General features: G+C 35.9%; 1 protein-coding gene across 2 annotated transcripts; it reads left to right on the top strand.

Moving 5' to 3' along the window:
* Positions 1–4,082: 4,082 nt before the first annotated feature.
* On the top strand, positions 4,083–17,601 carry LOC113453022 (DGAT1/2-independent enzyme synthesizing storage lipids-like). 2 transcript variants are annotated; one of them, XM_087931260.1, is made up of 7 exons: positions 4,083–4,170; positions 6,507–6,843; positions 9,475–9,639; positions 9,822–10,015; positions 13,541–13,601; positions 14,658–14,797; positions 16,690–17,601. In XM_087931260.1, exons 2-7 carry the CDS (start codon positions 6,552–6,554, stop codon positions 16,792–16,794), a joined length of 957 nt encoding a protein of 318 aa, XP_087787386.1. In that variant the 5' UTR covers positions 4,083–4,170; positions 6,507–6,551; the 3' UTR covers positions 16,795–17,601. The 2 variants fall into 2 exon arrangements, with proteins under 2 accessions (XP_087787386.1, XP_087787387.1); XM_087931261.1 differs by having other exon boundaries at positions 4,143–4,225.
* Positions 17,602–17,773: the final 172 nt, after the last annotated feature.

Raw genomic sequence — 17,773 nt, forward strand, 5'->3', positions numbered from 1 at the left:
AAACCCAGCTGAATGGCTGAGGATCAACTTTTATAAAGGGAGGAAGGGAACAAACAAGCTAAGCAAGTTACACCTGGAGGAGAGCTTTTGCCCTGAATTTTCCTAAGTACTTCTTATGCTAATGCGTTTTTCCTATGATATGAGAGCTTCTATTCTTCTCAGGCTAACTCAATGAATCTTTACTCGTAGGATTTCCTCATTTACTGGGCAGTACCACATGTGGAAGGATGGAGATGTTTCTGTTGTATAAATTTTACGAAATAGAATGTAACAGGCATTGTAAGAGGTTGGATTTTGAGTTTAGGATGAATTTAAGCTGTTGTGGAACACACTATAGAATTCTTAATTGTTAATTAACTTCCATATTATTTGCTTTCCACTTGAAAATATGTGTGAACTTTTTAGACTTTGTTTTTCTTTCATATCATCCACAAACTGTTAATCACCTGCCATTCAAAATTGCAGTGATTTCATGGAATTTCATGTGAGGACATGTAGAAGACTGGGATGAGATCCCTGAAAAAGGAAAAACAACTGGTGCGGTATAGAACCTGAAGGGGGAAGACGTTACTGTACATCAAGCAAACAAATTGAAGCCTGTGTTATATAGTCATGAATTCTATTATCTTGGTTTATGGAATAAAATGCAGTTGTCTGAATTTTCTATCAACAATGACTGGCTCTACTACAATTCATATGTGTAAACCATTCCATGGTTTAAACTAATCAGTTTCAAGTTGTTTTGGATTTTGTTTTCACATAAAGTCATACACTTTTACAATGAAAACTGTAACAAATTAAAAGAACCATAATAACCTATTAGAGACAGTTTGATGTTATGGTAAAGGTGCTGATCTAGGAAGCAAAAGACTAAACTCATTTTAGCATGAAAACTGGCCAGAGTGACTTTAGATCAGTCACTTTCTTTCAGCCCTGCCCATCTCTTAGGTATTGTTTTTGTTTTTGTTTGTTTTGGTGGGGGAAACAGAAGGCGGAAATATTTATCACTTTCAGCTATTTACAGAAAGGTAGCAGAAGCAAGTAATATAAAAAATCCTACCCTGTTTGGAACTGCCTATATTTTGATTAAAAAAGAATAAGAGGATTGCTAGATTATTTATATAGATTATTATATTACAGGCTAAACTGATAGAAGGAAACTTTATAGGACAGGTAGCGGAAAATACAGCTAAACCGTATAGTTCTGGAGCAACCATTGAGTTACATCATTAAGATTATATAACTTAAACAATCACTCTATAGATATTAGCTTTATTAAGCAATTCTTATACTTTGTTTTCAGTGTATAGGAAGAGTTCTAGTTGGTTCTCCCTCAATTTATTATTTTCTTTTTTAAGAAAGATTTATTTTATTCAGAAAGCTTAAATACAAATTCCAAAAATGTACAACCACAAAAAGCAAAATGGATGAAACATTAAAAACATGCATTAAAATAATATTAGTTATTCCCCCATGCAAAGCAGGCCCATAGTTTATAGGCTTCTGTTAGGGATATACCCTAGCAGAATGTGCACAGCAGTCAGGCAGTCAGGCAAACATGAGAGAAAGCGTTTTTTTAGTTGACACACTCAGTAAAAACAGATACACTGTCTTAGTTGAATAGTTTATTCCATTAAGAGTTTAGCAGGGTCAAGCAGTCCAAAGATCATTCACTAGTGTTCAGTCAGTTCAGTCCGGAGATTGTTCAATTGCAAAAATCCAGTGTCAAACAAAAAGGTCAGTTAACTTACAATGTCAATCCATAAATCAGTCCAGTAAAAATCTTCTCACAGTAGAGTAGATATGCAGCATTCAAAACTCTTTCCTCCTTCGAGGTCAGCAACAGAGAACACGCAGAACAATCAACCATCAATCCAGTAGCAATCCAGGTTCTCTAGCTCCCTCTTATGGCAGTTTCTCAACCGCACCCAAATTATATCATTTAGAGTTTAAAGTGAAAAACACATTTAAACTTTGCTATCATGGTTTATATATTATTTACCCAAACAACGTTAGGTAACTATGATTATTCCTAACAGCTTCTACATCTATTTACAACCAACTTGGCTTGTTGTTTATCTACTATATGTAAAAACAAAGTAGCTAATAGGTAAATCAACAATGATTTAACAGGCTTCAAACCTTAATCAGATCCTGAGATCTGCTGATACAACCGTGCAGTGGTGAGATTCAAAAATTTTTTACTACCGGTTCTGTGGGTATGGCTTGGTGGGCGTAGCAGGAGAAGGATACTGTAAAATCTCCAGTCAGAGGTGGCATTTGCCAGTTCTCTTAATTATTCAAAATTTACGCTACCAGTTCTCCAGAACTGGTCAGAACTTGTTGAATACCACCTCTGCAACCGTGTCTTTAGAGCAGGGTTTTCCAAACTGAGGTGAAGACAGAATACACAGGAGGGTTAAAGAACTCTTTAGTAACAATACATGTATGCTTTTCAATATTTTGTTTTATTGTTTGCATTGTTCATGTTTGTGCATTTGGATGTTTGGATTTTTAGAGGAGATGTGTACATTAAGATCACACTAAGGGAAGATATGATGGAAAAACTTTTAGCAACCCTGCATTAGACCCTTTCGACAGGCAAACAGGGTTGGGCCAATGTAACCCCTGGTGATGTTAGAGGATGATGTTCCAAAGGGCACTGACAGAAAACGCTTTCATCCCATCAGATGACCCTCCACAATACACAGGCCCTATAATAGGGTTCTTTCTTTCAGACCAGATGGGATGCCTACGTGTAACCCAAGAGATGCAGTCTCTCAAATAATTCACATCCATGTCATAAAGATCCTTATAGGTTATTATTAGCATCCTCAATTGAACCTGAAAGCAAACTGGTCAGCAACACAGCTCACAGAGCAGAGATGTAATGTGCACTAAAAGAGTGCACCTGAATGTTGTGCCGCTGCATTTTGCACCTGTTGAAGTTACAGATGCTCTGTAAGGATAGCTCATTTAGAGTATGTGATTAACTGTGATTTTATTGTTTATACAAGTAGTCCTCAAATTTAGACAACTATTCAGCAGCTGTTTGAAGTTGTAATGGTCTTGAGCAAATGCAACTTAGGCTCAGTCCCTGAAGTTACAGCCACTGCATCACCTCCATGGTCACATGAGCAAAATTTTGGTGCTTGACAGCTTGTTTGTTTGTTTTATTCATTGTTCTGGTTTTAATGCCTAAATCAGCAAACTGTGGCTTTGGGGCCAAATCTGAGCTTCTGTCTGTTTCTATATGGCCCAAAAGCAGACAGCAGGTGGGCAGCAGATGCCAGTTGCACCCCATTCTGCTGTCTTTCTCTTTCTCCCCCCACCATAATTAATTAATTAATCATTAAATATAAAGTAGCTGTGGGAGTTTTAATGTTTCCTCATTTTGCCCTATGATTGAATCCGTGATCAAATCAAATTCAGAATCAGTTTAAAATTTGAGTAACATATGAATAGAACCTTACATGTGAATTTTGAATTAAATCTTGTATGATTTGTACATCTCTATAATATTTTTTTAAAAGCTGAGTAGCACTGAATCTACTTTTTCAAGCAAGAGAAGTTCAAGCTATTTTTTTCTAATTTTCAGTAGCCCGACTTTATTAAATGATGCCAATGCCTCAGAAAGATTTGTCATCATTAAATAGATTTACCTGAAGAAGAAATCATAAAGTCCATATCCCTTTCTGTATACTAAATAAACACAAATAAAAATCCACAAATCTAACTTTGTAAACAAGAATCGGTTATGTATTCCAGTTGCATATTTATTGTCATGTATATTGAAATTTAAAGTTAAATATTTTTAAAACAGCTCTTAAATCAATAGATTAATTCATTTCTAGAGGGATGAATCTGTTCCTGCTGAACCAAATGGAATGTCAGCCTCAGCAGAATACCAAACCAGGAATCATCTAAGGTTGATTAAACACAGGCACCATGAGAACAATTAAAGCAGACTTAATTCTCATTTCTTAAACTGCTTATTCTTCACTTAAAGATGAATGTTAGATGACACTGGCTAAAGAATGGTTAACTCTAGGTATTAAATTGAGTTTGTTGTCACTCCACCCTCTGGGGGAGGAGAATGTAACATTTGTTCATTTAAAACCATATTTCATCAGAGTAAAATTGATTTTCCAAGCAAGCTGTTTGAAAGAGGTAATTATTGTGTATGTGTGTGAAATTCATCTCCTTTTTTTGAATACTGAGAGAGGTTTGTCCCTTCTATTTTGAATCAATAATATTCTGATTCTTTATAAATTTACAAATTTTCTACTAATGTTATGATACTGTCCTCAGTGTGATATTTTCATTGCAGAAAAGTTGGATGGTGATGGGTTAGTTGAATTATCTATTGTCATCACCTTTTCTAAGCGATTTTGGGCATCAGATGAAGGGTCTTAGAAGGGTCATTTTGTAGAAAGCTGAATATTGTTCCAAGATTTTGTGATCATTCTGAGGTTGCTTCTCAAATATCTGTAGAATCTGAAATATTAGTGCTATATCGTTCCATCTATGAACAAAGCCAAGAAGAGAGGCTAATAGTGATACTAGCTATCAGAGTGTGCATGGAATAGTGTTATGCTATTGCTTCTATCTATCTTGTTCTGCTAGAAGTTCTTTGAGCAGGTTAGCTTACAGAAAACAAAGACAGGAAATGTTTATTTATTATTCTTTACTTTCATTCATTAAGCATTAACACAGTCAATTGAACATTTAAAAATGTATCACAAATATTATTAACTGGCACTGATGGTTGATACAGGTTGCTGCAGTATCCTAGGTATCAAGCAAGTACTTTCTGAAAATAGACGATGTTCCGAATAGCGCAGTTTTTTGCAATTCTGTTGGTATTATTGCAGGAAGCTGTAATTTCTTGATGTACTGTGTAAAATTCTTGGACATGGTGCCAAGTGCCCCGATGACAATGTGTATCATTGTCACATGTTTAATCCATAATCGGGTAGTTTCGATGGCCAGGTTGCAATATTTCATGATTTTTTCTAGTTCTCTTTCTTCGACTCTGGTGTCTCCGGATACAATGATATCAATAAATTGTTGTTGTTATTATTGTTATGATGATGATGATGATGATGATGATGATGATGACAGTATACACAGCAAATGAGATAACCATGCTGGGTTTCATATCACAAATCACTAGTCAAACACTTCCCAAGTGTTTAGGACTGCATGATGTATCAGCGGATTATGCGAGCAGATCCCAGTAAGATGGCCTTCTGCAGCTGACCAAGGGTGATCTTGTCAGCACCAATTATTTTTAAGTGCTTGCCTAGGTCTTTAGGCACTGTACCCAGTGTGCCGATTACCACTGGAACCACCTGCCCTGGTTTATGTGAGAGTCTCTGCAGTTCAATTCTCAAGTCCTGATATCTGGTGACTTTTTCAAGTTGTTTCTCATCGATTCTGCTGTCACCAGGTATGGTAATGTCAACTATCCACACTTTTTTCTTCTCCACAATCGTGATATACAGAGTATTGTGTTCCAAAACTTTGTCAGTCTTTATCTGGAAGTCCCACAGTAGTTTTGCATGCTCATTTTTGACCACTTTTTCAGGCTTATATCCCACCAGTTTTTTGCTACAGGCAGATGGTAGTTGTGACACAGCCTCAGAAGTGGCAGAAATACACCATGTCAGAGAACTGCACTGTAATGAAATAATAATAATAATAATAATAATAATAATTGTTGTTATTATTATTATTATTATTATTATTTGCACCGTCAGCCAGATGTTTAGACTGGGTTTTGCATTTTTGCCTACCTATCGAGTCTTTTATCGACAACTGTTAAGTCCGGGGTGTCATGTGCCTGTCTGTCTGGATTCTGAAGTCCCAGAGTAATTTAACTTTTTCATTTTCTGTGATTTTTTCTATTTTATGGTCCCACCAGTTCTTGCTTACAGGCAAATCTAATGACTGGTATTGCCCAGGTGTTGATTGACTTGATGGTATTTCCTCCATTGAGGAAAACATGCTGGGCTGTCCTATTGGTGGAGGCCGTATTGTTGGATAAACACGGTAGTAAAAATAAAGGAGAGGGATACAAGCTAAGCGAGAGAATGGACATCAGCCAGAAGAAAAAGTTTTCATGACGGATTTTTAACAAAGGATTTCCAGATTTGTCTTGTGTGCACAAAAAAACCACAAGTTGTTTCAAAAATCAAAGTCTCCCTTCTGAATAGACATCTTTGGCTGGCCATTCAAACCTTTTCTTTCTTGGTTGGTTAAAAAAACAAATTTAACCAGAGCCCCTAACTACACCAGTAATATTTCATTAAAAGAATCAATAGTATTGTTGTACAATTGATTGTACTAAGTTTTGATTTGTTTTACCATCTCTCAGCCCAATCTTTTCCATAAGACTACTTGAAAGTGTCGTTACAACATATTCATTCTGATATTCTGCTGTTCTCTGAAAGCTCAATATTGCAAATAGTAATTATATTAAAGCATATTTGTATTTTTTTCAGGAAGGAAGAATTTTTGGACTTTATTCATGTAGCCTGACTTTAAACATGACTACAGAAAATATATACTATACCCTTGGAAAAGAATATTCCATCTGGTCAACTTACATTTTGGAAGAATGTGCAGGCTTTATGGTATATCCCATAACAGTTTTAGTGATAGTGATACTGTTATATTATCCAGTTATTTTTGCATTTTCTTGGTTCTATGCCAGTAGTCTAATACTTTATGTGTGGAAAAAAATTGGTAATTTGCCAGAAGATACAAGTAGCAAACAATGGGATGTGCCAAGGAAAATTTACTCACTGATATCAGATTTGTATGGAAAGATACTACACAGTAAGTAAGATGTTCTTCATTAATTCTTTAAGGCAGAGATAAGGAATTTATTTTCACTCATAGACATCAATTCTTGGGGCCAATCCTTATCTGCAGTCATTTGTATCTTGGAACCTCATCAGAATATAGTAGAAAATAAAGGGAAAACTGAGGCTGCGTACTGCCAATTCATATATATAATTTGCTTTTTTAAAAATGCTTCTGCAATTTGTCCAGAAACTCCCTTAATCTCTGAGGCTGCAGAACTGAATGAAGGAGCTGTCTTAACCTCAATTTAAGAGAATAATTGCAGATATTACACACAATATCAAGTTTGTTTATGGTCAATCACTTCACACACTCACAGCCCAGGTCAATAGCCATACTTAAATCATTTTTAACCAAACACTGGGTTACAGCTGGTTCTTTGGAATTTGCAGAGAATTTAAAGAATTTAAAGTAAGAGGAAAACTTTACTGGTTTTGTAATGTACATTTTCACTTTCTCACATGCATGCAGATACTTATCCACATTTGTCACATCCTTCTCAGCTACACTGCCAGGTATTAGTCAGAGGGATGGCAGCCACCAATTATAGATCCAAACTTAATGCAAGAATGCATAGGCCTTAGGACCCCTTTCACTCCCCAAAGTGTTTGGCTTGTTGATTTTCAAGACTAGCAGCTATTTTTGTCCTGTTGATTTTCAAATCTGATAGCTATTGCTGGGATTTGGGAAAGGTTTTCCATGTGCTCAGCCCAACTTCTTTTGTCTGATTCTGGTGACATTTTTGTATTTGTTTCCTTAAAAACTTAGTTCCTTCTTACCTACTTCCTGGTGGTTTTCAAAAATAAACAGGTAAATCATTTGACTGAAATGTTTCATACTTTGGCCAGGGGGTTGGAGTAGAAAAGGGATTGGAGTAGAAGAGGGATTGGAGTAGAAGAGCTTCGAGGTCTCTTCTAGCACTATGATTCTATGATTCTATAATCTAGAAGACATGATTCCTGGCTTTTTGTCCACACTGCATGTGCCTCTTTCATCTTTAGTCTCATACATGCATAATTTTAAAATAATAATAATAACAAGATAAACCTTATGTGTACCGTAAGGTAAAAGATAAAGGTTCTCCTCTCACATACGTGCTAGTCGTTTCCAGCTCTAGGGAGGTGGTGCTTATTTCTGTTACAAAGCCAAAGAGCCAGAGCTGTCCAAAGACATCTCTGTGGTCATGTGGCTGGCCAGACTAAATGCCAAAGGCACACGGAACACTGTTACTCTCCAACCAAAGTGGTCCTATTTTTCTTGCATTTTTATACGCTTTTGAACTGCTAGCTTGGCAGAAGCTGGGATAAGTAACAGGAGCTCACTCCATTATGCAGTGCTAGAGATTCGAACCACCAAACTTCTGATCTTTCTGATCGACAAGCTCAGTGTCTTAGCCACTGAGCTACCTAACCATAAAATACCAGAAATATTTAGGTGTATACATCTTCATATCATTATATTCCTAAAAATTCAGAATTAGAAAAATAAAAAACAATATATCATCATCTTAGGAAAAGTAAAAAAAAATCCAAGAAGAAATTATTTAGCACATTGGAAGAACATGACCTCACTTCTAGCAAAAACACTAGCGAATGTTCTCCCTAGTGGGGCAGGGAACAGGCCCTGGGTCTCCCATGTATAGGGGAAGGCATGGCCTCTCCTCACTGGTGTAGCAACCCCAAAAAGACCTGGCCTTCTCTCCAGTGCTCTGTTTAATGACTGTAACTTGGAAAGTAGTCATTGAATGAAGCGGTCATATGGTTTCTCCTATTATAGTCACAAGAAGATGACTACCTGTACTATCTTTTGTTCTAAGGTTTCAGTTGCTTTGAAGCACCTTGGCTTTACATTTTATGCTAAGACATAATTTGTCCTGGTTTTGGCCTGGCACAAAATAGACATCCAACTTAGTATTCTGTAGTTCTTGTCTTTTGGACAATTAAAATAATTGGAATTTTATTTCATAGGCAAAGCCCAATAACTAGAAGTCTGACAGTAACAGATTAGATCAGCAATATTTCTGCTAATCCTTGCATCTGCCATGTACAGTTTTTCCTGTGCCTTAATATCCTAATATCCTAACCCTTAATATTAAACTCAAATGTGCTGTTTTAATTTAAACTTTCCCCCCCAAAATAGTACTTAGTCAGTTAAACATTACCATTAACTATACCTTTGGATTAAAGCTGGAAGAAGCTACAGTATCTGAGGCCCATACATTCTATATGTTTGTAAGAATTTGGGAAAGTTCAACAGAACATCAAAACTGTCTTTTTAAAAATGAGGTTTTAGAATGGATAAAATCTCTGAACACATAGATACTTGTGGGAAAGGTTTGATATCACTAAGTAACATGAATCTAAGTAACTTATAGGAAACTAGACTGAAGGTGCGGGATCACAAAAGCAGAAACACTGATTTCTCAGAAGGTTCCTTTTTTTTTTCATTTTCTTTTATTTTGATGATCAATGTGATAGTTCCAAAAAGCACATTTGATTTGAACTTTTTAGTTTGATAAAAAAAAATGCCATTTTTCTGTGATCTTCTATAGGAAACTCTTGTGGAGAAAAAACTGAAGCCATTTCAATGTTCTCTCATTAACAGGTTATGAGATTTCTGGATTAGAAAATCTACCCAAAGGACCAGCGATTCTTGTCTATTATCATGGAGGCCTTCCAGTTGACTATCACTGTTTTGTAACAAGATTGTATAGACTCACTGGGAAATACTGCTATTCTGTGATAGATAATTTTTTCTCATTTTTACCAGGTAAAAAAATTATTATGTTTAGGGTTTTTGGTGGGGAAGGGTTAATAAAATTGATTCACTAACTTGTGAAGTCCAATGTTTCTTCTTCAAAGTCTTGTTTTGAGTTATGTCATAATGGAAATACATGTATTCTGTTTTCTTTTATGCAAGAACAGAATTATTTCTTAGGTCTGCTTTTGCAGGACTAAAACAATTCATTTCTTTTCATCACTGTGATAATTCTACAAGAGAAAGGTGTATAAACATTCTGAAACAAGGGCACTTACTTGGACTTGCACCAGGAGGACTACGAGAGCAAAACTATGGAAATAACATGTATAAAATAATATGGAGAAAACGTAAAGGTTTTGCACATATAGCCATAGATGCCAAAGTGGTAAGCCATTTGTCTTCATTTCTTTTTTCTTTTTAATTTTAAAATAAACTTTATTCAAGATATGTATGTATGTACGTATGTATGTATGTATGGCATTCAGCTTTGTTCGGGTATTTTCCCACGTCATTGTAGTTGTGCTTTTAAAGTTGTAGCAACGTTTCGGCAGAATCTCATCTGCCATCATCAGGCTTTGTATAGTGTTCATCTGATGATGGCAGATGAGATTCTGCCGAAACGTTGCTACAACTTTAAAAGCACAACTACAATGACGTGGGAAAATACCTGAACAAAGCTGAATGCCATACAAGTAAGTACCCGCGAAAACTTAAGAAAAATATATATATATATATATATATATATACATACACACATACACACACACACACACACATATATATATATATATATGGATCTTTGGTTATTCGAGTTTTCTCCCGCGTAAAATTGGAAGTATCTAGGCAACGTTTCAATGAAGTCTCATTCATCATCTTCAGGCTTCTGTCTTCGGCTCTGTGCTTCTCAGAGTACAGAGAACAGTTACTCTGAGAAGCACAGAGCCGAAGACACAAGCCTGAAGATGATGAATGAGACTTCATCAAAACATTGCCTAGATACTTCCAACTTGGAGAAAACCCAATAACCAAAGATTACAAATACCCGCAAGAACCTCAGAAATAAATATATAAATATAAATATAAATATAAATATAAATAAATAAAGAATATACATATATATATATATATATATATATATATATATATATATATATATATATATATATATATTGTGACTGAAAGGATCGATCCTGCTGGGAGTTTTGACTCTGATGACTCTGACAATGGAAGCTTGGAGCCTGCTGTGAATGTGGAGTCTGAATTATCAGAGGACACAGACGTGAGCAGGAGGATGAGAGATTGTTGCAGAGACAATCCTCCCCAGAACCTTCGACTTCGTTCAGGCCAGCAAATGATCAACAAAATGAGACAGAAGTTTCCAGCGAGGAAACTGACAGATCGTGGATTGACGCCAGAACTAGAAGAACCAGGAAACGTCAATCTGAAGGGAGGCGTCAGGACAAACATTGATTGGAGAGACTGACATGCCTATCCAGGTGATTTAAAGAGGCGTGCTGACTCTCAAGCTTTGCTTGGAAGCAAAGTGTTTGATGAGTCGGAAGAATACATTTGAAGTGGCCTTGTGAGTTATGGACAATTCTGATTAGACTGACAGGTTCCAGGAAGTCTGCCAAGGACTGGACAACTGTGCTAATTTAATCCTTTTGAATTCGGTTTTGTTTCTGCTTGAATATTTTGAATTTTGAAACTTTGTCTTCTATGAATATAGAAGAAGGAAGCGAGGTTTCATCTGAGTGCCTGGTTGGGGTGTGATTGAGCTGGAGGTATCAGGGGGGATCTGTTTGTGCCCAGGTGTTTGTTTGGCTTGTGGTGTGGAGATTTTTTTGTTTGTGAGTGCAGGCTTCCAGATAATTGACAGTCTGGTGGAATCATCTCTTCTATTCATGCTTTCAGGTCTTTTTTCAATCTCTATGGCTTCTCTGATAATTCTGTAGCTGGGGTTTTCTAAAGTGGCTAGGGTTTTGGTTTTGGTGCTAGCATCGACTTCAATGGCACCAAAATCCTAGCCACTATATTTACATTTATATTTACTATATTTACATTTTAAAAACTTTCCAAAAGGCTCTAAAATCACAACTTCGCTGCATGTTGGAAAAAAATGCAAACAAATAAAGATCTCATAAAGCTGGAAAGAAATATTTTTTTTCTTTTTAAATTGATTAAAGATTAACTCATTCAGCAAATTGTAAACTTAAAGTGCTGAAGGATTTTCAATCGGGATGGGATTCTACCTGGTCAGTCCGGTTCTATAGAATTGTTATGATTCTGCCCAGTTCGGAGAACTGGCAAATCGCACAGCTTGCTGACCACACCCCTCCACTCCCCACCCACTTACTCCTTACCTGGCATGTGCCATCAAATTTCCCTGCATTTGGTAAGTTGCTATTTGTCTCCATCCCCCCCCAACCATCAGCTGTTCTTCTGTGCCGGGAGATTTAGTTTAGCTAGAAAGCAAGAAATAGTTGGATTTCTTGCTTTCTAGCTAATCTAAAAGCGGAGCTGAACATTCCTTAGGACTGAAGCTTCTATTTTTCAGTGCAGACTCAGGTAGAAGATTGCAGAATCATAGATCTCTAAGTGAATCTGTGATTCTGTGAGCAACTCAATCTGCTTGCTTTGCCTGATTTTAGGTAAAAGTTGCTCTTTTTTATAAAAAAAATCAATATTTACATAAATATTTATAATATTTACATACAAGCCATGCCCAGCCAGTCACATGACCACCAAGCCATGCCCACCAAGCAAGCCACACCCATTCAGTCACATGATAACCAAGCCACAACCACAGATTAGGCCATGCCCACAAAACCGGTTGTTAAGAAATTTGAATCCATCCCTGGAAACAATAAACAGTAAAACTCCAAAATGATTAAAAAGAAGAGGTTTTATCAAACCTCGAAGACCCTTAAAGGCTACATTACAGTTCAAGTCACTACGGAACCTTCCCAGTTGATTGCAAGTAGCTACAAAAATGACAATTTCTGCCCCCAAAGTAGTTTTATGGTGTACATATGGGCAAACTCCAGATCTCGATTCGACAGAGATCTCGACAGAGTTTTGGTTGTCCAGATCTTACGTCTAGCTACCTTTTCAACCCTAATGCACCTGCAATGCAGAAAAAAATGGAAATTTTAGTTAATATCCACCTCATTGGAAAATTTCTGCCTCTGAATCATCACCTTCTCCCAAAGGTCTAAGTCATTAATCTAATTTAATTCCAATTTGTTCACAAGCATTCCCCCTCCCAAAAAGTCTTACAAAATACCATACCTGTCCCCTTTATCCATTTTAAACTTTCTTATATGGACTGCTTATTAAACTTTTGCCCCCAAAAATGTAAGTCTTAAAAAGGTTTTGCTCCTCTTAATCCTTTGTAATCCCAACAACATAATAATTTACCAATTGAATTTTTATTTTGCCACTCAAAAAATCTCTATTTAGCTGTATCTCTCAAACACTTTAGCCAACCACAAAAATCTCAGTTCCTACAGTCTGTTTACAAGAAGCAACTGTTTGGAGTGCAAGTGAGTAATCTCATGATCTTTCCTTTTTCTGGAGAAATTTCACTTGCCAGAAATCACCATCTACCTGCCAATCCCTGCTCTGTCTGGTGCATCTAACTATCCATGGATCTTGAATGTGACTGTGGGGAATTTTTTAAAAAAATCCAAAATACAAGGTATACGTTTCTAGATAAAATATGCATTATACCTTGATTTATGACAATATATAAAAATGAGAGCACGTGCACATACTCATTCTTCATGGCGGAAGCCACAACTAAGGCAAGCAATCAATTGGTGTATTTTATGTCCAACCAATACATTTCATTCCTTTCATGTACTGTAACTAAAAGAATTTCATTATTTCTTTGTTTTATTTCTTCTAGCCAATCATTCCTTTGTTTACACAAAATATTAGAGAAGGATATATGACATATGCAGATACAAGTAAGTAAAACTTCATGTATTTTTGAGAATGTTATTTATTTAATGCTATAAATTTGTACATGGGCATCTTCGCTTACCATGTTTAATTTGAATGATTCAAGTAACAATAGCTAAATCTGGGTTCTAAGTAAAATAGAAATATAATTGAGGTAGATTAATTTGGGATTATTTTCATTTTATTGTTAGGAAAACTGTTTAAGAGGTGGTACATATGAGTTTTCTTCTAGAATGAGAAAAGACGATATATCCTCTCTCTTCGGATATCTACCTATATTTATATCTATCTATCTCTATAGATATACAGATATGGACATACAAATGTACAGATATACATACACATATACTGTACATATACATGCATACCAGAGGTGGTATTCAGCAGGTTCTGACCAGTTCTGGAGAACCGGTAGCGGAAATTTTGATTAGTTCAGAGAACCGACAAACCTGGAGATTTCACCTCTGGAGATTTTACAGTATCCTTCTCCTGGCACGCCCACCAAGCCACATCTACAGAACCAGTAGTAAAAAATATTGAATCCCACCACTGATGCATACATGCATACTCCAGAACTCAGAGCTTTGGTGGAAAAAAGTTATTTAATACAATTCCCATAACTGACATAATGTCATGGAATTACAAATTATGATCAGAAATTATGGAAATTCAGCAAAGTTATCCATATTCTGTAAATGAATTGGTATTTTTCCTGGAAATATTGCCTGTCTTGTCTGTTTATTTGTCTACTCAGCTATCAGCCTGCTGTTTGTCAGGTTACTTGTATTTGTGGGTCTCTTTATGTGTCAAGATTAGCTTGCTTCTCCTAACTCTAATTTTTTTCACAACTTTTTAGTCTAAATTGTGTTTTGCAAACTGTAAGGCTCCAAACAGGATGGCTTATTTTCTTGTATCTGTACACTGGAAAATCTTTCCATTAGTTGATTCCAGTGCTGGTATTAATTATTGCATTTAAATATAGGCTTCTAACAAAGTCAAATATGAAATTCTTGGCAATATGCTAATATGCGTATCTGAGATTTTCTAAAACTTGTACGCAGGACCAATGAGATGGTTATATGAGCGAAACCGATGGTTAATCTTTCCGGTATGTGGAATGTTTCCAGTTAAACTTATAACCCATATTGGAAAACCAATTCCATATGATCCGGATATAACTCCTGAAAAATTAGCTGAAAAGGTAAGTGTATTTCTATTGTAAGTGGAAAATATCCATTCAAAATAAAACTTCATTCTTTATGAAATTATAAGCTCTATAAAAGGGACACAGTGGCTCAGTGCTCAGATGCTGAGCTTGTCAATCAGAAAGGTCAGCAGTTCAGCAGTTCAAATCCCTAGCACTGTGTAATGGAGTAAGCTCCTGTTACTTGTCCCAGCTTCTGCCAACCTAGCAGTTTGAAACCATGTAAAAAATGCAAGTAGAAAAATAGGGATCACTTTGGTGGGAAGGTAACAGCATTCTGTGCACCTTTCGTGTTTAGTCATGCCAGCCACATGACCACGAAGACATCTTTGGACAGCACTGACTTTGTAACGGAGATGAGCACCACCCCCTAGAGCCGGAAACGACTAGCACATATGTGCGAGGGGAATTTTTATCTTTACTTAAGCTCTATAATAACTATAATAACAGTTATTAAAATACATTAATTAGATGTGCAGAAATATTGTTGAGTGTGTGGTACATATATGTTAATGTAAGATTATAATTCATCCATCCCTTACTGTTAAAACAGAGCTTATTCAAAGTATACAATATGATTACGTTGGAGAACCCAGAGCAGGATAGAGCCCATTAAATGGTTTGTGTAATCACCTGGGTGGGGTGGGTGGGATGTGGGGGTTGATTTTGTTATATTGTACTGTATTGTTTGAGTCTTTTGTTAGTTTTTATTGTTTTAAATGTGGTTTTATCTTCTGTAAGCCACCTTGAGTCGCCATGGGTGAATAGGTGACAATATAAATTCAATAAATAAAGAAATAAATTAACAGCATACATAAATAAAAATATCCATCAAGTATATATATCATCCTAAAGCTTCATCATGGAGTGGCCAAAGGCTCAATCTCTTCTTACCCAATAAGTTTATATTTTCAAGTAAAAGGTCAATTCATCCAATTATGGTTTATTCAACAAACTACAATTAGGAGCAAATTAAATAAGAGGCATTAGCATGCTTTCTGCTTCTGATTTATACTACTGTGTGCAGCAGACAGTCTAGCCTAGGTCAGGATAAGAGTATGTAGAAGAGGCTTGAACAACATCTCCAGCCGTACTACATAATTCCAACTGTTCTGCAGGGGCATTTCTAAGAAAGTGAAAGGGATGAAGGTTTGTGTTTTCACAGTGCAAAGCAGGGATTTTTTTAACTAGACATTGCTGGAAATGTTCAACTCCATTTATCATGGTTTTATTCTGACCCATATGAATTTATTGTTGGTAACAGTATACAAAAGGATGGCTGTACACCAGTGGTGGGATTCAAACTTTTTTACCACCGTTCTGTGGGTGTGGCTTAGTGGGCGTGGCAGGGGAAGGATGCTGTAAAATCTCTAGTCAGAGGTGGCATTTGCTGGTTCTCTGAACTACTTAAAATTTCTGCTACTGTTTTTCCAGAACTGGTCAGAACCAACTGAATACCATCTCTCTTGTACACCATATATTTACAGATTTATAGCAAATGTGATTTATCTGATTATGAATGGTATAGCTTGAGAGAGAGAGAAAACTATTTGCCATAAGAGAAAATCAAAGATAACATTGGTTTTCAAATGTATGTTAAAGACTCTAATACATATTTGTAATACATATACATATTTGTTTTCTTATGTATATATATGTATACATATATGTATATATGTATGGCTCAATGCCATACATATATATATGTATATGTATATATGTTTAAAAATGTAGTATGCTCTATTAAAGAGTCCATATACTGTATATTTAGTTCTGGAATATTATCTCAATAGTTCCTGAACCATAAATATAAATTAAACCATTTTTCCGTCTTCCCGCTCCCCCGCCCCCATTCCATCTCACCACATGCCATTCCATTGTTCCAACAGGCTCAAAGGGCAATAGAAGATTTACGGGACAAACACCAGAAAATCCCAGGAAGCATATTGCATGCTCTTAGGCAACGTTTTGAAGCACATAACAAAGATAAATAGTAATATAACATCAACAACCTCTGTGGATAATACATGTGCATATGTAGCTAATATATGTGTATTTAAAGTGAATGTGTTCCATCAGGCACTTTTTTAAAACAAAATGTTGGAGCAAGTTTGAGATGGGGTGAAAACGTTTATTTCTTCAATATGTTTAAGTTTCCAACACCAGATTGAGAAAGTTCAGAAATATTTCACAAGAAGAGTTCTCCACTCCTTTACTCATTTCAGAATACCTTATGCCACCAGACTTGAAATTCTAGACCTAGAAAACCTAGAACTATGCCACCTCCGGTCTGATCTAAATATAGTATATAAAATCATACATTGCAATGTCCTACCGGTCAATGAATACTTCAGCTTCAACCATAACAACACAAGAGCACACAATAGAAACAAACTCAAGGTAAACCTCACCAAACTTGATTGCAGGAAATACAACTTCAGCAACAGAGTGGTCAATGTTTGGAATACTCTACTCGACTCTGTGGTTTCTTCCCCAAACCCCAAAAACTTTAACCTTAGACTGTCTACTATTGACCTCACCCCTTTCCTAAGAGGTCTGTAGGGGGCGTGCATAAACGCACCAAGTGCCTACTGTCCCTGTCCTATCGGGTTTTTTTAATTTTTCTTATACTATCCATTTCATGTATTTATAATTAGGTTTATACTTATATCTATTATCTTGTAAGTGATTGACAAAATAAATAAAATAAATAAATAAATATAGATCAGTTACTCTGATGTCGATGGTTTGAAAAATGTAAGAGTGAATATTGTTATCATAAAAAGATTTATCATTAAACACTTTGAAAACAATTACTTGCCTTATCTAATATTTTTAGATAACTTCCTTAGTAGACTGTAGGAATTTTGTGAAATTAGTATATCTTGCTTTCTTTCTTTACAAAGCAGTTGACAGAGTATTTTATTCTGCGCAGCAGGATATTAATGTATAGGTTACGTGATGATTAATTGA

This window comes from Pseudonaja textilis, chromosome 3 (assembly GCF_049901715.1).
Source record: "Pseudonaja textilis isolate UNSWEBS1 chromosome 3, rPseTex1.2, whole genome shotgun sequence".
In the NCBI taxonomy this organism is placed as follows: domain Eukaryota; kingdom Metazoa; phylum Chordata; class Lepidosauria; order Squamata; family Elapidae; genus Pseudonaja; species Pseudonaja textilis.